Source organism: Primulina tabacum, chromosome 12, assembly GCF_025594145.1.
Source record: "Primulina tabacum isolate GXHZ01 chromosome 12, ASM2559414v2, whole genome shotgun sequence".
In the NCBI taxonomy this organism is placed as follows: domain Eukaryota; kingdom Viridiplantae; phylum Streptophyta; class Magnoliopsida; order Lamiales; family Gesneriaceae; genus Primulina; species Primulina tabacum.
Genome location: NC_134561.1, coordinates 4,063,028 through 4,083,002, shown reverse-complemented (window position 1 = coordinate 4,083,002; position 19,975 = coordinate 4,063,028). Strand labels below are relative to the sequence as shown.

The 19,975-nt window shown below is 34.7% G+C and overlaps 2 protein-coding genes and 1 non-coding gene across 3 annotated transcripts; 2 read left to right on the top strand and 1 right to left on the bottom strand.

The window, feature by feature from the left end:
• The first annotated feature begins 2,936 nt into the window (after positions 1 to 2,936).
• LOC142520778 (uncharacterized) lies at positions 2,937 to 10,777 on the top strand. Its single transcript, XM_075623901.1, has 7 exons — positions 2,937 to 3,089; positions 4,707 to 6,494; positions 6,574 to 6,628; positions 7,369 to 7,517; positions 9,128 to 9,214; positions 9,575 to 9,703; positions 10,544 to 10,777. Exons 1-7 carry the CDS (start codon positions 3,021 to 3,023, stop codon positions 10,655 to 10,657), a joined length of 2,391 nt encoding a protein of 796 aa, XP_075480016.1. The 5' UTR covers positions 2,937 to 3,020; the 3' UTR covers positions 10,658 to 10,777.
• Positions 10,778 to 12,411: 1,634 nt separating this feature from the next.
• On the top strand, positions 12,412 to 12,484 carry TRNAE-CUC (transfer RNA glutamic acid (anticodon CUC)). The gene has a single exon. It is a non-coding gene; the product is annotated as a tRNA-Glu (tRNA).
• A 4,165-nt stretch (positions 12,485 to 16,649) lies between these two features.
• Positions 16,650 to 19,747, bottom strand: LOC142520045 (putative TPR repeat-containing protein At1g05150). The gene has a single exon (XM_075623002.1). It carries the CDS (start codon positions 19,322 to 19,324, stop codon positions 16,919 to 16,921), a length of 2,406 nt encoding a protein of 801 aa, XP_075479117.1. The 5' UTR covers positions 19,325 to 19,747; the 3' UTR covers positions 16,650 to 16,918.
• Positions 19,748 to 19,975: the final 228 nt, after the last annotated feature.

The window sequence follows — 19,975 nt, the reverse complement described above, 5'->3', positions numbered from 1 at the left end:
TTTCAAAAGATATTTGAAACTTATATTATTGATTTTGGATCATGTTATTGATTGAAATGAGTATGTTATTGATGTAGATAAATTATTATACTGATATCTTCAAGCTACATCAACTGGAACGAAGAATTGAGGTATGTTGCGACCGGGTAACATACAACATGTATCTGTATTATATGACATATGTTGGATTGGTTTGATTGATTGGAATGAGAATATATGTCTATATGCCTTATTTGTTGAGTTTATGTGGCATACATGACATTGTGATTTGAATATCGATGTATAACATAAATGTTTTGTTAACACACATCGTTTGATGCATACATCGATACATGACATGCACGTTGAGCTATGATCCTTGGATACTCTGATATGATTTGATTGGATTTTGGGGTTTGTGAACACAATGCTATGTTTGGTATTACATGACCCTTAAAGCATAGACATTAGTGGCCCCGATGATTGATTGAGATTTGGGATTTGATGGCGCTTTGTAGACGCTATCATACGAGTATCCCTTATTGAGGCCGGTGTGCCAGCTCGAGCATTGATTTGATAGTGATTCGTTTGATTCTGACATGTGCTCAGTGGATGGGCATTTGACCTGATACCTCCACGGCATACATGCATTGCATACCATATATCATTGTTTAGATACTTGTGGTATATTTGATGGTTGTTCCATACGGAGCTTTGCTCACCCCAAGGGGGGCTGTTGTTATCTTTGTGTGTGGACAATGACAGGTACTCCAAGATATCAGGAGGCCGGAGAGGGTACTTCTGGAGGGAGTCACTGTTGAGTTGAGGTTTTATGCTTTGTTTCCCAGTATATATGCATATGTATCTATATACCGGGACATGTCCCGATGATATGAGTTGTTTGTATATGATTGGTTTTGATTATGTGTGGGCGAGTTTTATGATATGAGATAAAATACTATTTTTAGTATTCAAATTATAGAATAAATATTTTGGGCTCATTGTAAAGAAAATTTAAACTCGTTTTCCGCTGTAATTAATTAACACTAATCAGATTGTGTTGTAATAACGATTAGGAGCTAAGGGCCCCACAATCTTCCTTTTCATCAAGAATGATGTGACAATTTGGTAAACTACTTGAAGAATTAACTACAAAATTAAAGAGAGAAAGTACATTGAAAAAATAAAACTGTAATTTCAAACTGTAAAAAAATGTAATTTAAAGGGAGAAAGTACAATAAAAAATTAAAATGAAAGTACAATAACAAAATAAAACTGTGATTTATTTAACTTTCACCTCACCCCACAACCATCTTCGCGAGCACATCAATGCCTCCAAATTCGTCGGATTAAGTCTACTAAGATGAAGACCAACTATTCTTCTACTAATGCTAAAAACAAATTCAAATGCAACAGTTGACATATGAATAGCTAAAACCATTATGGTTGAGGTTGACCGTTAAAAAATGAAAATTAATAAAACTAAAACCCTAGAGTATTTATATTCACATACATGGGACGAGTATGAGGAGGAATTATAGGACCAATGACACGCCCCACACCCGGACGAGTTTGAAAAATTGGACCCGAGACCCGTCTCATGACCCATTTAGTATGCCCAAACCCGCCCTATACGAGCGGGTCTAGATAAAATTTGGATCCATTGACATCCCTACTTATGCATCGTCCCATATCGAAAATTTGGGGAAGAGGAGATTGCAAGTCATTAAAATTAGAAGTCAATCTTTTAAATTCTCACAAGTGTCATCTTTAATAATTTCAACTAAGATAACATTATTTGCACAAGGTTACTTCATTTTATTTTTTTAAAAAATAGTAGAACATTAATTTTACATTAACATTTTTTTTTACTTTATTTATTTTTTTAATAAAAAAACATACTATTATTATTATTATTATTATTTTCACTACCACTACAAGTCTACAACAACAATAATTTAGTATTTTATTTTTGTTCTGAAATAATTGTATATAAGGTGTCTAGCTAAAAATGGTGCTTTTTTTATTATTACTTTAAATATTATTATTTCTACTTTTATCATAATTACGTTCTTATAAATTAAGATTACACGTGACACGAAACAAAGTATATTTTTATTTTTCAATATATATTTCCGTAAATATATTTTCTGTAACAAACTTTTTAAAAATTAACTTCAACATGCTTTTTATATGTACACGAAAAATTATCCAATTTTTTAAAACAATTTATAAATTTTTAGAAATTGAATTGAAACCATAAAATATAAATGACACGACACTTATAAGACGGCTTCACAGATTAACTTTTTTAAGACATGTATAAAACCCAACCGATGAAATTAATGTATCACTTTTCACTGAACGTATGGATGAGATCGATGTATCTCACAATCATATAATCACGAGCCTGTATCACAAGAGACATGTTTTATAAATAATATATCCGATATGAAATATATATATATATATATATATATATATATATATATTATGTTTATATTATATTATTATGTTTGAACTCTTAAATTAACTAATTTGGATGTCGGTGATAAAGTTTTGGCTAAATGATTAAGGTTGAAGGTGTGTATTTTTTATAATAAAATTTTAAAACTATTAAAATATTTTTTTTAATCTTTATTTAAATTTGAATTTTTAAATGAGTTTATCATTTTTAATATAAAATTATTATAATAAAAAATAATAAAAATATTTTATTTGGATCCCAATCCCAAATTGGTCTATCTCTAAATATATTTTCGTTTAAGGTAAATAAGTCAAAAATTTATGTGAGATGGTCTCATGAGTTGTATTTTATGATACGAATATCTTATTTGGATCATCTATGAAAAAATATTACTTTTTAGGTTAAGAGTATTATTTTTTATTGTGAATATCGGTAGAATTAATCCGTTTTAACATTCCACGCATGAAAACTATAAAATCAATTGAAATAAAAATTAAAAAAAAGGAAAAGACTGCACAGAGGGAAACAGAAAAGCGGCGCAGAAGAATAGTTTGAACAAGGCCGAGCAGAAGGAATGGGAGCGGTTGCTCCGCCTACTCATTGGGTTCCCCGAGACGACTTTTTGCTAAAAAACGCGGTGGAGGTACGACCCATTGGACCACCGTATTTTTCTTCTGGGAAATTATTGCTTTTTGGGTATTTTTGTTGTTTCTCGCTTCTGGCTGTTGTTTCGTTTGTTTATGCGTTTGGGTTTCATATTTTTTGTGGGTTTGGAATCGTAAAATGCTGCGTATGCTATGAAACAGGGGTTGTGTGCGTGTGTTCTTGTTTTTGAATTGATTTTGGGTTTTTGCTTGATTTTCTTTAGTTCTTCAAGTGCTTAAGTTGGCAAAGGTATGATTTGGAGGTTTTTTTTTATGCTTTTGAAATGGATTTTGTTGTATAATCTTTGATTTTTATGGTTGATGAAGTGCTGGAGTTTCTCAGCTTTATTGGTGATTGATTCATCGGAATTATATGTTGAAGTACGTGTAAAACTCTAAAGGAATGCCGAGTGATTATTGGAGGAGTTAGAATATGTTGAGTTAAAAATGGTTGGGAACTTGGCGGGTGATGGGAGGAATGTGAAACTTTCCATGCTGAATTGAATGTGAAAAAAGAACACTTGCGCGATTCTCCGAATGTTTTCCTTATATTTATTGTTTTTTGTTGCCGTTGTTGATTCATCGATCGTAGTCTTTCTATTCATTTGCCACGTGTACAAATGATCCATGAGGTCACATAGAGTTTATAAAGTGTGCGATCAACGGTTTTATGGAAGTTCTTGAGCAGATGTATATAGAAAATTCATTGAATCCAAAATATACGAAAATCATGAGAAAATTTATCCGAAGTTAGGGATATAATAGAGGACTTCAAATGAATTTTTCACGTGGAATAAAATTGAAGTGGTCAGTGGACACATTGCATGTAAAAGCTTTTGGGGCGGCGTTACACCATCTTGTGTGGCTCTATGGTACAAAGAATTTGATAACAGCAGAATGAACTCTGCTTCTTGAATTTCAACTCTCATAGTAAATTTATTAATTGTTCAAATATCTTTACAGAATGAATTTTACGCCATAAAGTCCCCAGCAATGCGTTCGAGGAATGTTAGCCTCGTGGTGAATGCCATGTTATTAAGAGTGACATTCTAAGAAATGTAAATTTTTTGGGGATTTGACAAATTTGGAAAATTTTTGAACGAGGAAGAAGAGAAGATGAGAAAAGTCGTGCAAATGTTTTTTGCATTTAAAATTCAACTTTCATATACTTGTTAGGAATGTAGTCCAATGAAAAACGAGGGAAACGATGATTTGCTTCCAATTGCCCTTCCTCCATCGTATATATTTCTCTATATCTGTCTTGACGCAGTTATTCACAATCTCTTGCCTAATTTTGTGGGTGATGAATAGTAATTCTGCTCAACAACGTAATCTTTTATAAATGATATCTAAGAAGTAAGAAGTTTAACTCTAGCTTTTGATTAATACCAATTTTAATATTTTCGAGTTTTTTATGAACGTTACTGATAAATTTCCGCACGTTGAAGGTTTGAGATAGTTATTGTGTGTTTAACATTGACTGATATTATTTTGAATTGAAAAATTTCTATGATTCTCAGGTATAGTTCATATTTAGCGTCAAGCAGATGATTGACAAGTAGTCACATTACATTTATCTTTAGGATAATCTTACTATAGTTTTTTTTCCTATTTAGGCTGGTGCATCTTTGGAATCTCTTGCAAAAGGTGCGGTGAAGTTTTCTCGAAGATATACTGTTCAGGAACTGCAAGATCGTTGGTGTTCTCTCCTCTATGATCCGGTTGTTTCAGTAAAGGCATCGGCGCACATGCTTGATTTTGAGTATTCTGCGTCAACTCATCCATCGAGATCTAATAATATGGGAGCTGCAAAAGAGATAGCCTTAAAGTCGAGAAAGAGAAAGGGTGAAAGTGTTAGAAAATGTTATTATGCTATGCGTAAAAGAATTTGTCACACACCATTTGCCATGATGGATGGGGAAATTCCTTCTGGACCTGTGACTTCGAATTTTGGGGATAAAAACATACTTTTATCTGCGGATATGATGATTGATAAACCTGTTCTATATAATTTTGGAAATCAAGAAGGCCCAAATCTTGGCTCTGCACATGGTTCCTACTCAAAACACCCGACTTGTGCCACCGAGTGCACTGGTAATGGTGATTATGCCCCTCTTGAGCCTGTTCAATATATTCAGGATCCTGTCAGTTGTGGAAACATGGCATCTGAGAACTTTTGTCATCCTCGTGACAGTAATGTACCTCTTCTTGTGGATAACAATGTGGTTACTAGAACTGGCCAATCAAAAGAATTGCCCTCACGGAATTTATTAGGAGTCTATGGATTAAAGAACAATGGAAGTGCATGTTCAGAATTTGGGTGTGCACCATTTCGTAGTTTTGTGCGCTCATCTTCTCTGCCTCAAATGCCAAATTGGGATACTGATCCAGGAATATCTGCCATAGGTTCGTCACAGAATATTGATCCTGCTGAGGCAGATGAGTCACCAAATTATGGTCTTGCCATCTCAGACCTGAAGAATCCCATATCTTGTGATGACATGAAAATTATAACTCCCAGCATGGAGGACTACTTTGAAGAACTATCCAGTACTTTGTTTGACTTCTCTAATGACGAGGAGTTACTTTTGGACAAGTCTTATTTGAATGGCTTCAGTTCACTTTTATCAGAATCTCCATATGATAATGAGTTGCCCAATGTCAGCCTTGGTGAGGCCTCAGTAGCTGCACAAGGAAATGTTGTATTAAATGTAAAAGTTTTTGGACCTGAATATCGTGATGGAGTTATTTGTTGCACACTTAACTCTGAGGACCCTGAAATACCTAGCAATGATGATGTTTTTCTTCCTTTTCGATTCCCATCGCCTCCAAAGACCTTGGGGGATCATTGGAAATCATATGATATGCCCCCGTCTGTTGATGAATTTTCAAGTGCACGAAAAACTAGTGGAATATCTCGTTGGCCAAAGACAAATCAAAATAATTCCTATGAGCAATCTCGCATGATAAAGCCATTGAACCCATCAAAAAAGGTTTTGAACGATCCAAATGGAGATCGTCGAGTTAAATTTGAGTTGCCTTCAAGTAGTATCCAGCATGTAGGACTCAGGAATGCATTAAATATTGGTGGTCCAAGTATTATAAGATCGGAAAATGTAAATTTAAACCATACTGTTAGCGGAGTTATGAAGGGAGGTCCTTGTCTTGATAAGCATTCTCGTGGTCTAGACATTTTGCAAAGCATTGAAAAGAATGGTAGTGGCTGTAGAAATGAGCTAGACTCCAAAGTTATGGCTTCAAACACCGAATCATCGAATTTTGTTGCCAGTTCTGTGAAAACAACAGCCACCAAATCAATTGAAAAGTCTCAGCTATCAGATCAGGAAGAGATTTTGACCGAGAATGCTTTTGACATGCCTTATTTTTCTGATGTCGAAGCAATGGTAATAGCTTAAAATGGTAGAAATATTTCTTGGGTTACTTGTGACTAACTTCTGGCTTCCGGTCAATAACTTCTTGCAGATACTTGATATGGACTTGAGTCCAGATGAATGCGGTTTACTTGCCGATCCAGAAGGTATATTTTATCTGTCAATATGTTGTATGATTGTATTTATATGCGAGCTTCTAGCACTATAATTGCCACCTTTTGACAGCCGGCATGCAATCTGGATTTACTACAATTGTAGGTTATCATTTATGATTTATTTTGATTATAGTTTAATTTCATCATGTGGGGTGATTGAATTATGCTTGTTGATCGACTAGCATCACTTTTGGCATTAGAAACAACTTATCCGAAAAGTTCGAGGATATAGGAGGTGGTTGAACAATAGTTTTATGATGTATATGCTACATGACATATGCGCCATAGATGAGAGAACATAGGCCTGTAAGAGATATTCAAGGTGTACACTTGCATGATGGTGGAGCATTATTTATGCAATAAAAGTCCAAAAAAAGGCACCCACAACTATGTTGATAAAGTATAATAGGTGTATGCCCCTGGAGTTTCGCACTTGCGATCTCCTAGGTCTAATACCATGATAGAAACCAATTATTCAAAAAGTTCGAACTCCTTGTTGGTGGGTCTGCAATGGTGTATAATTTAACATTTATTTCTGCAAAACATTATTTCATTGGCATTCAGTAATTAAAATTTGTCCTTTACGTTGATATCAAATTTTGTATCTGATAAAACCCCTTGTCATTTACTTATGACATTGTGTCAGCAGTTGATCAAGACTCTGTAAATTAGGTGGGTGTATACTTTTGTACTATCTTGTTCTCTCTGGTTATTGACAATGATATTTGCAGCTAATAGATTTCATCACGAAGAAACTAAAAGAACAATCATTAGGCTGGAACAAGCCACCTGTGCTTACATGCAGAGAGCCATTGCTGCTCAAGGGGCATTTGCTGTTTTACATGGTCGTCACAGAAAGCATTTCATTAAGAAAACTGAGGTATGATGGGACCTTATCATTTCTAACTCCCATATCATACATACTTAATTGTCGACTATTTTGATTCTTTGTTGATGTCCAATATCGTCGAATAATTTGTCATAAATAATTTAGAATGGACTTAATTTACTTGATTCTTCAACATTTACTTCATTACTGCGTTTTCATGCATAAATTTGGAATACTCATGGTTGCGAACCAATTTGAAAAATGTAGCTTAGACTAGATTGAAATGCTAAGTGAAATGAACACTAATTAAGTTTTGATTCTTTACGTTTTTTCTTGTCATAGAAGACAAGTGCCTCCTTACCTGAAAAGCTACGAAAGAAATGTGGTCATTACTTACTACTTAGTTTGGAGTCACTAATTTACTTTGAGGAGTTTGTCAATAAAATTCACTGGTCGGTTAAGGTTGTTAAGAATAAGAGAGGTTTCTTTTAAAGTCATGTCAAGGATGAACTCTATGAGTTTTTTCATGCCGAAGCTGCTCTGATTGGGGTGGGGTGGGATTTGAGTCCAAAACATAATACCCTCACCTATAGTTGGCCCCACCTGAAAAAAATCTCCATGTCCGCCTTTTTTCTTTGTGATTTGCCAATGCTTTTTGATATATTTTGTTTCATAGATGCTTGGTTTTTGAAGAAAAGACTTTTCTGGAGTTGGCGAGGAGCAACATATTTTTTTGTTTATATGTATGATTGTGTGGAATACTGACAGCTAGGTAGCTTAAGTAACCATTGATATATTTGCTGAATGAAATTTCATTCATGTCAAGAGGGTATTTATATACAGTTTATAAAACTTATGCTAGGAAAGTCAAAGGTAAAATCACGAGAATCAATTAGAAACTACCTGGAAAAAGGTATTTCTATCTAAAAAGGAAGATAATGAATGACACAGAATATTATGCAAGCTCCACTGGCCTTGCTATTCATCTTTATGTAAAAATGAGGAGACGGGCGGTACGGTAATTGGTACCGTAGGGCTCTCTCGAAGAGTTGGACTTCAATGTTGCATCTGTTAGTTTTTATAGCTGCCTCCTGTTGCTGACTTGCTTCACATCAATCCTTTAATGCACACATGCACATGTGAACTCACACCAGCACATTTGCATCGACAAAGAAAAGAGTAACCGAGGAAAAAAAAGACCTAATCAAGAAGCAAAACTTTGCAACCAAAGTGTAGTTTGATAATTTCATATAATTTTCTTCTGCGCTCGTCACTTTCATAAACTCTGTCTGGCATGCTGCTCATTCTAGTATTCTAATTGTTAACCACATCTTTACTGCCCGTCATTTCTTTGTTGAGCATCATGTGCGAAGCAAATTGTGTGTTGCAAGATAATGCATGGTTCTGAGAAGATGGGAAAGATATTTCTTTGTAACGGAACTCGGAGTCGCTAAGGATTCAGTTTGATTCAGCTCATAGAATCCTGCCCTGAACTTTTCTTCTCTTTATTAGATGGTATGAAGGGACTCTAACAAAGCTATAAGGGGTTAATGCAATAAAAATGGTTGTTCTTAACCTATATTCCTTAATATACTGGACTCGATTATATTTATGTGTTTTTTTGGTTCAGATACCATCCTTAGTTTAAATCTGGCCTTCAGGTTTTGCTTGGCAGATCAACTGAAGATGTAAAAGTTGACATTGATTTGGGAAGAGAACGAGAAGGTGGTAAAATTTCTCGTCGGCAGGTAATTTTAGTGTTTTCTTTAGTTTGAGGGTTAGTGTGAACAGTAATTTCCCTAATGTTTCGTGTGGATAGCTAGGTAGTAGTAGATATGACAGTATAGGCTACTATATAGTTTCAAGAATTTGAGTTGCACGATTTCTACTCACTTTTAACTTCATTTTCAGACATTTGATCCTAAAAATTTCATTTAGTGAATGCCCTTTATTAAGGGCTTGTATAATTTTTTGTTCTGTGTTTGATATGCCTAATCTTGTTATTCGTTGTTGATTTTAACATCTCCGGTAAATCATTGTTGCATGTGACTACTCGTTGCTTGAGCAAGATGATACAATCAATTATGAGTTTTTTGTATTCTGGTTAGGCTTCGATAAAGATGGACTCTTGTGGATGGTTCCATTTGAAGAACCTTGGAAAATGTTTGATTCACGTGAATGGCATAGAAGTAGGATCGGAAGAGAGTCAAGTTCTTACTTCAGGGTGTCTAATTCAGGTATGATTCCACCATCTAGCATATGAATTACAGTAGTGTTGCCAACAAGACAACGGGAATCGACCATATCGGTGTAGCATTTCCTTGTATTGTCCATTTTGCGATTTCTTACTTACGTTAACATATAAAGTTGAATGTCACTCTTTAGTTCATGAACTTGATAGGATGTTACGACCCACCCTCGATCCAATCTTACCATTAGATCCTCCATGACCTCAAAACGAGCTCGGCTTGGTTGGTGATATATTATTATGAACAAAAGCCATTGCTTCGGATCAACCTACCCTTTTTGAATCCCATTGTTGACAAAAGAAACGCCTTCCTTAACTGCTATTGATTCTGCAATAGATGGCTTAAAATGCCATCAACAAACAGTTGGCAAAATCCACAACAATTATTCCTCTAATGGCCACGACTCGCGATCCCAACAACCGTAAATCGGTCGCCTTCTCTGATAGAGGCATCAACATTGTGGAATCTTAAAAGGTGGCACGGTTGACCATGGGGAGGGGTATGCATACCATGAGTGCTGAACCTGAACATAGCTTGTTAATCCGTAAGGCAGAGCACATCACACAAAGGCTTTTTTTTTGCCCCAAACACCACTTGATTTCTTCCTGTTCAAATACTCGGCAGTATAGCTCAAAACAATGTAAACAACTCTTGAATTGAATTTCAGAGATGTATAAGGAGAAGATAAATGCCATCAATTCCAAAACACACTCACATGACCTTACTTCATCGCCCGTTCAACTACAGATACCTCAAGAAAACGAAAATGCTCTTCGCATTTACTTACATGCTACAATTTTTTGTTTTTTTGTTGTTGATATATTTCAGGTACGAGGATTGGCATTTATGTTTGAGACGAGCGAAACCCGCATCAAGCAGCATTTGAACAGCACTATGAGAGGAAACTTTGGTTCGGATCGAAAACTGTTCATCAATTCTTGACGGCATGGTGAGTAATGTACAATGTATTTTTCCTGCAGCACTTCCTTAGATGTTATTGATGTACAGCGGTAACCATGTACTACATTATTTTTTGGAAACTACATGTACTACATTTATTTACACACAATGTTTTTTGAATCGGACAAACCGGCACGTCAGACCGGTTCAACTGTGAACCAAAGACCAGGCCGGTCCGGACATATGCTAAAATCCTGAAAAATGGTTTAACAGCTAAAAACCAGTGAGAACGGGTAAAAACCGGAAAAACCCGTAAAAACCGGTTGGTTATTATTAACCCTGAATAAGTCGTCACCTTCGTTCTCGTTTCTTCTATGGTGATTTTTGGATTTTGGCATATATAACTTTACCTCATAAAGCAGGTTCCTCCTGAATTTCTTCCGCTAAAATAGAGAATTCAGAGAAAAATTTTGAACGGTCGAACCTGTTGAACCATTTTTCAAGGGTTGACGGGTTCGATTATCGATCCGGTTATGAAAACACTGATTACACAAAAATTAAGGACTCTCTTTGTGAAATCCACTCATTCAAATCAAATCCAAGCGCGTTCGTAAAGAATTTGGATAGATAAATATAACAAATTCAACACAAATATAAAATTGTGTTTGAATGAAATGATTTGGTGAAGATTCTAACTTCCCAGTTCGAATCCTTTGTAACTACTTGGATAGATGTATTTGAAATTCTTGTATTTTGATTATAATTCTAGAGTAGGTTTTTTGTGAGACAGTCTCACGAATCTTTATCTGTGAGACGGGTCAATCTTACCGATATTCACAATAAAAAATAATACTCGTAGCATAAAAAGTAATATTTTTTCATGGATGACCCAAATAAGAGATCCGTCTCACAAAATACGACCCGTGAGACCGTCTCACACAAGTTTTTACCATAATTCTATTGATTACATTGATACAATATATCAAATTTTAAATCTAACATCTTATTTATTTACATATTAGTAATACAAATAAAATAAAATGAATTTCAATAACATCATTATTGAAAGAAGTTGAAATTCGTCACATCTTTAATAAATTTGAAATTCATGATATTATTTATTTAAATAATAAAAGTACATTTAAAATCTTTATATTTAAAATCCATCGAATGTAAGAAAGATTTTTCAAATATATGGATTTCAGTCACTTTTAAGCTTTTCAGTTATCGAGACGAGGTATTTCAAATCAATAGTGATACAGAAACGTGCAAGTAGGGATCAAGAGTTTATTTCTCCAAACCCGTTTTTCTACAATTTCAAATATAATAATTGCGCTTTATCCATTTTTTCCAAAAAAACTAAATTTATTATATTTTTAATAAAATATATTATACCCGTCTCAATTATATACACTTATTTTATTTTTTCGTTGTCTTAAATATATAATCAATTTTCTATGTATAATTGTATTTTTTCTTGAATTTATTAATATATTTATATTAATTAAGTTTCGAAAAATGTGTAACTATTTTTTGAATGAATTGAATAGAGATAAAATAAAAAGTTTTTGTATAAAATTTGTTTTTTTAATGATTTTATTAATACGTTCGAAAAAATAAATAAATTTATATATTTGAGATAGTTGAAATATTCTACTTTTACAATCAAAACCTATCCTAGATTAATAAAAATAAAGTTATATAATTCATTATTATCCACCGAATATATAAATAAATAGATGGCACTTTAAATTTAAATTTATATATCAATATTTTATGCAATTATTAAAAACAAATCCGTTGTAGTCTAGTTGGTTAGGATACTCGGCTCTCACCCGAGAGACCCGGGTTCAAGTCCCGGCAACGGAAATTGAGTTTTATTTTTCTCATATAAAATCATAATTAATTTATTAATCAATCTTTAGAATTTAGTAATTTTTTTGAATATTTTAAAGTTTAACTTTAAATATATCAAAATAAAACAAGTCTCTTGAATTGAATCTTGAGATGTACAAAGACATGATAAATGACATGAATTCTGAAACACACTCAAATGACCTTAAAATTTAGAAGAGATGAATTTGAAATCTATGAATTTTGATTATATTCTAAAATTCAAAATATCTCATCATGATAAGCTAAAATTTAAATTTACTCGATCTTGGGTTTCTTTAAGTATACACACCTAAAGTTGCATAACACCATTAATCGTGAGGTTTTGGGTGTTTAGAAAACTTTCAAACAACCAACAAAAATCCAAGAGATGTTCAAGATGTTCTTCATGTTCAATGGCTCGAGATAATATTCGATTCATTTTTCCGCATTCAATATCATGTTATTAAGTTTAAACATGAATAAATTCTTATGGTATGATGTCATGAAGGAAGAAATGAATTTGATAACACTAAATCAAATATGAGATCATGTTCAGTTGTCTAATGGTGCGAGAACCATTGGATGTAAGTGGGTTTTCAAAACAAAGAAAAACTCATTGAGCAACGTTGAAAGATATAAAACAAGACTCATTGCTAAGAGATTTATTTAAAGGGAAGAAATCGACTATAAGTAGACATTTTCTCCTTTGTCTAAGAAAGATCCTCTTTGAAATTATGACATCAATTGCACATTTTGACCTCATGTTGCAATAAATGAATGTGAAAACAGCGTTTATAAATGATGATCTAGATGAAAAGGTTTATACGAAACAATAAGAAGGATGTTCCTTTAGTGATGGTGAGCAATTGTTGTGCAAGCTTGAGAAATCCATATATGGATTTAAACCAGCCTCTCGTGAGTTATATCTAAAATTTCATGGTGTAATTCTCTTCATCTGGTTAGATATAGAACATCATGGATCAATATATGTAACAAAAGGTTCATGAGAGTAAAATTTGTTTCTTCATCATATAAGTGGATGATATACTACTTGCAACCGATGATAAGAGATTGCTATATGAATTGAAACAAAATTTATATAGAAACTTTGATACGAAGATATGGATGATGTATCTTATGTTATTGACATCAAGGTGCATAGAGATAGATCTCGAGGGATCTTAGGACTATCTCAAGAGACTTATGTTCACCAAGTGTGGCTCTCATAGTGAACGGCGACAAATTCAATTTTGATAAATTCCCAAAGAATGACTTTGAAATGGAACGAATGAAGAACATTCCTTATGCTTCAGTTGTTGGAAGCTTCAGACTTTGACTGCTATTTCCACTATAGATGCTGAGTTCGTATCTTGTTTTAAGGTAACTTCACATGGTTTTTGGATGAAAAGTTCATTGCAAAGCTTAGAATCGTGGGTTCTATTTTTAGGCATTTGATATTGTTTTGTTATAATTCAGCTTATGTTTTATGACTAAGAATAACAAAAGTGGAAGTCGAAACAAACACATCGACATTAAATATTTAACCATAAGAGAACATGTTATATATCAGAGAGTGATTATCAAACACATTAGCACTGAAATGATGATTTTGTACTAAAAGCATGCCATCGCAAAAGTTTAAGGATAGTGTAGAAAATATGTGACTTGGTTCTTCTATGTAATTTTTTTATAAGAACAAATTTATTTATTAACAAAACTATGTTATGATATTTTTCATATATTTGTTATTTGTGTACACACTTATTGATTTGGTAAATATCACTAAATTTGAACATGAATAAAAATAGGGTTTATTTATTAAGTTATTTAAATTCGAGAAACATGATACATTGTAACTCGCATTAGGGGACTTCTCTCCATAATTCGTGTATTTTGTTTAATCATTTAGTAACGATGAGATGTATATGTGCCAAGTAGAAGAATGTAGGATAAGATTTTTGGAAAATATTTATTAAGTTATAAAATCTTATCCTATTAAGTGGTCCACACGATGATAATTAAAAGATTTAATTATGCACAAACTTTATGTTATCTATTGGTAATTGATTTGTAAATATTTAGATGTGCAAAATTATATTTTAATAAATTATCTTGATCATATTTTGATTATCCTGATAATATTATTATATTTTGAAATTCAAAATATCTCATCACGATAAACCACAATTTAAATTTAAACTTACTCAATGATGGTATGAGTTTTCTATAAATAGTGGCGCGTTTGAGGTATTAAGTATACACACCTAAAGTTGCACAACACCATCAATCGTGAGGTTTGGAGTTGCTTTGAAGACTCTCAAACAACCAAAAGAAATCCAAAATGTTTTCAAGGTGTTTTTCATATTCAATAGCCGAGTTCGATTTATTTTTCCAAATTCAATATCATGTTATGTTTAAACATGAATAAATTCTTACACATATAAATGAGACTTGTTCAGCTAAATAGGCCAAAAAAGCACACCAATCATCTTAGAAAATGAAATCTTTCACTAGAAAACAAATGCTAAGCTAGAATTCGAGCTTTGACATCTGTATCTCAGAAAATAAAGTACCGCCAGTCGAATCTGTGTAATCTTAGTTCTCGCGATGATATACTGTTCGGGAACTGCAAGATCGTTGGTGGTCTACTTCTCCGCTCTGTGATCCCGTTGTTTCAGTAGACATGCATGATCTCGCTTGCTAGAGTTCAAGGCTACTGAGTTCAAGGATACTTATTTCAGTTCCATTGGTCGTGTTTATTGTCTAGGTTTTTTTTTATTAAATAAATAGACAAATTTGGCATTTTTTGGATAATTTTTAATGGAAAACATTTTAAAAAATCGAAACTAACTCAAAAGAAAATAGAAAAAACGTTCAGGCCGCGAAATTTATTTCTATATATATATATATATATATGTATATTTTTATCAAGTTTTGCTCTCAGCTTATATTTACATCGATTATGACAATATATGCTCCATAGTTCAATAACATAAAGAAGGTTTATTGTGAGACGATTTCATGAATTTTTATTTGTGAAATGAATCTATCTATCTATTTATATTCGACAAAAAAATAATATTTTTGTCACGAGATATACAAATAGAATACTTGTTTCACAAAATTAATCCGTGAAACCGTTTCAAATGACTTTTTGTGATAACATAAATCCCAAAGTAAATTCATAAATATTTATGATATCATTTTTATATTTACCCTTTTTCTAAAATAATTATCTTAGTTTATCCAAAAATATCAACGTTTAATGGACCTCTGGCTCCTTCACCATTGTTGACTGGAACCGAAGAAATTCTAACCATGACCACGATAGCATAACATCAAATATCAACAGATTGTTTGTTGCATTTGGCAATCCAAGATTGCAATTAGCACATGATGCGATCCGGTAAAAATGAGTATGATATGTGTGGGTAATTTCACCTAGTCGGATTATGAAAATGATAAGTTATGAGAACACAATGAGACGCGTCCAAACCGAATGTTTTTCTACCGAGAAAAACTGGTGTAGTCCAGCAAACACGAAGATAGCCACGTGAATGGACACTGTAGAGATGTCCGGCGTAGCCACTCCGGTGCTAAAATTAACAGATGAATGAGGAAAAAACAATGTAGTAAAGAGAAATACTGTATAAATTGTGTATATTCTAGTGAATAAATGATGTGGCCAAGATACATGTGAATGAATCCTTTAATGTTTAAATAAACATGATATTTATAGAAAAAAAGTTAATGATAACTTGATTTTCAGTGCCTACTTACCAATTATGGCAAGATGATTGTCCATACCCAACTTTTCTGACATGCAAACTGTTTCTTTCGCCTTGTCAAATCCATGTGATTCTGTGAGTAATGATTACCAAGATAAGGTATCTCATACTTGTACATTCGAGTGAGATGCTATTATCGAGATAAATCGGGTAGAAAGCCATAATCCGGAAACTCGTCTGGAAGCCCGGGCCTCTGGTAGCCTGGGGAGATGATGTCTCGGACATTCATTTGCCGGGCTATTATTGGATTGAACCAAACTTCTCATGTATTGATCCTCCATGACCCGAGATCATCTAATACCCATGACCCGAGCCTCCCGAGGGTATCAGCACACAAAAAACTTAACAAATCAACACAAAATCTACATTGATGAAACAGACTCGCAATCCAGATAAATTTTACATTGATGAAACAGAGACTCGCAATCCAAATACAAGAACAAGGTGAAATTTGAAATCCCAAGAGACTCTAAAATAGGAAAGAAATAGTCAAGGGTCATCACTCCAAAGAATTTTACCACAAAATGCACACAAAACCATCTAAAAACATTTCACAAGTCAAATATTTAAAAAATAAATGAACAAAAAGTTTACGCATGCATTTATCATACAAAAATAAAGAAACTTGTTCTGGACATTGCTAAGAGCCCCTAGCTGAGGAACCTTTAGAGCCAAACCACAAGCATTTATCTTTAACCGCTTCGGATTCGTTTGCATATTCCTTAAATTTGTACTCTTCCTGTTTGCAAGTTGATGGCACTTTTCCTTCAGAGTAACATTGAGCACACAAGCTAAATTGATGTTTCACTTCCTTGAAGCGGGAACCGATAAGGGGATATTTGCAAGTTGCACAAACATGGCTCCCATGGCGATTCCTATCACCGTTTTCAAGCTTTACTAGAGTAGACATGATACTAAACCCCCATTCTTGATCATCAAACATGGCGACAAATTCGGTCAAAGAAACCATGGAGTCGTCCGTTTCTCCATGGATTTCAAGTATTTCACTTAACCCATGGGAAGGAATGTAGATGGCTCTCAGTAGCTTGATGTATCTTTGGGCATCTGATTTCTTTATCTGCATGTTGCCTTCATTCACGGGTTGCCACAAAAGTGACTCATAAGCAATTCGTTTCCGCTTGTCAGGGGATCCGCCACAAAGGGGAGCAATAACAGCAAAAAACATGCCCAAATCCACCCGACCCGACTCTGATTCATCCAAAACACAGAGGATCTTTTGATTTATCGCTTTGATAGCTCCTACTAAAGTTTCCGGCTTTAAGAAACTAAGTAACTTGTGAAGAATCACTTCCAATGAAGCCTTGCGTATTGATTTTTCAGGTATACCTCTGCCAGAATAGGACACCTGGACATCACCTTCACTCATTTCCTTCTTTATAAGTTCGACATCACAACGAGTCAACCGTGTTACCCTCTGGAAGGCTCTAATATCAAGGGCAATAGCTAATTCTGGCCTCAATGTGGTTTTCTCACCCACGGTCTTAAATTTCGAGGGTTCCACCGTAATGAAGGCGGCCTCGCCATTACCATTCCCCCTCAACCTCTTCTTCTGTAGTTGCTTTAAATGAGATACGGCATCATGCAGTTCAACTCTGTTGGTCATTTTCAAAGCTTCTTTCAATGCTTTCTTCGCTTCCTCCGTTTCTCCAGCACCTAACAAAGAGACTGCCTTATTTAGCTGTGCCCTCCAATGGTTTGGCCACACACCCAAAACCCGAGTATACATCTCGGATGCCCTCTGATACCTACCCATGTCCATGTAGAGGCCACCTAAATTATACAGAGCATCAACATGACCAGGCTTTAAATCAATTGCCTTTTGGAATTCTTTTATTGCATTATCATCATCACCTATAGCATGTAAAGCAGAAGCCAAATCACAATGTGCATCAGCATAATCGTTCTTCATGTAAATAGCTTCCTCTAAGGCCTTAACAGCGGCCTTGTACTCCCCTACACCAAAAAGTGCACTTCCCAAAAGCTTCAGCGCCCGAAAATGAGTTGGACAAAGAATAGCAGCTTCTCTATAATGCTCACAAGCACCAAGAACCATTCCTTCGCCTTCAAGAGCAATCCCCAAATTAACATGAATCTGAGGCAATAAATACGCCCATTGATTCCCACCAGCCTCTGCTGCATCCAATGCAAGAAGAAACTCTGCTTTGGCCTCATCATACCTCCCAAGAACATATAAACAATTACCTGCTCTAAAATGCGGCTTCACATCACCAGGCATCAATTCACACGCCCTCTTAAAGCTAACCAAAGCTTCCTTAAACAAACAATGTTCGTATAGCACACGTCCGATAGCCATTTGCCCATCAAAAGCTTCGGGTCTTGAGGGCGCCCTATCAGCCCTCGACCTCAAAACTCCCAAATCCTTCACAAAAGCCCTATAATCACTACCAGACTCATCCCAGCTAATCCTCTTATCCGAAATTTCACTGGAAGGGCCGAGCTCCCTTGACCAGCCTGCATCAGAGAAAACATCAGAATTATCATTCTTTATCTTCCCATCCTTCAACTGTTTGGTTTTCAACCTTTTGATCAATATCTCAAGATCATCAACAAGTTTCCATGTAACATCGAACACAATGCCATGATTCGGGGACGCAGCCCACGCTTCCGTGCGCTGTTTCTTGTGTGGCTCCATGACACGTTCATCCACGATTGAGGATGACGAAGCCACCTCTTCGGATGCTTGCGAAACCCCATTCTTGTCCTCCAAAGGTTTAAGGTCAAGGCCAAGGGCATCGAAATCCCTGTCCACATCACCAGCTCCATCATCATATGTCCGAAGGAGGCCATCAAAGGTGAGACCCTTTTCGCCATCAATGAATTCTCCGTAGGTTCGAAAAACCTCATCCAGAATCGCATTGATTTGCTCCTCACTGAATTTAACCCTAGGGTTTACGGCCACCACCAGAGCTGCCATTTCTTCGCGGTTCAGACCACCATCCCCGTTCGTATCAAACTGCAGGAATATCCTCTTCACCTTCTCCGATCTGCTCCCTCGACTCGTCATAATTCCGCCTCTATCAACTTTCTGCTTCGATTTAGCGTCACGAATGGGGGTAATGAGACTCAAATCACCAGATTTTTGGAAGGGAACATTGAACCACTTGAAATTGGGAACCACAGAATTCGACGACAAAGAGTTCCCAAATCCCAGCTTCAGCTATCAATCATAGTACCCAACTCGAACAATTGACCCTCCATGGATCCAGAAACTCGACTTTTTCCATCAAATCCCGACAGTTGGAACGAAACCCTATACCTTGAAGAATTAAATACCCTAAAAGAGGCCACAATTAGGGTTCAAATCAGAAACAAGAAATAGGCTTCTTCACATATAGAGATGAAATCGCAAATTTCCTCCGTAAAGAAGTGATCTTGAAATGGAGCAGCCTAATTGGGATCTTTGCCCAATTTTTTTTATTTTATTTTCTGGTCATTGATGATTATCGGAGATGGTAGATAGAATCATATCCCTGTGTTCTCTTTAAGAATAAAATATCATAAAATAAAACAACGGCAATTTTTTTTTTTTTTTAAATACCTAAACATATCTTTGATTTAAAATTTAGTATCTTGTTAAATATTTTTACAAATCAATATCTATTATAAACTTAGTTTTAACTTTTTTTTAGAAGACAAAATTTATGTGAGACGATCT

What these genes read in the sequence shown, in the direction of transcription:
- LOC142520778 (XM_075623901.1), top strand. Translation starts at nt 3,021, where the DNA reads ATGGGAGCGGTTGCTCCGCCTACTCATTGGGTTCCCCGAGACGACTTT. An exon ending in ATTTCATTAAGAAAACTGAG is followed by an intron (nt 7,518 to 9,127) that starts GTATGATGGGAC and finishes TCTGGCCTTCAG; the next exon opens with GTTTTGCTTGGCAGATCAAC. An exon ending in CTTCAGGGTGTCTAATTCAG is followed by an intron (nt 9,704 to 10,543) that starts GTATGATTCCAC and finishes GATATATTTCAG; the next exon opens with GTACGAGGATTGGCATTTAT.
- LOC142520045 (XM_075623002.1), bottom strand. Translation starts at nt 19,324, where the DNA reads ATGACGAGTCGAGGGAGCAGATCGGAGAAGGTGAAGAGGATATTCCTG.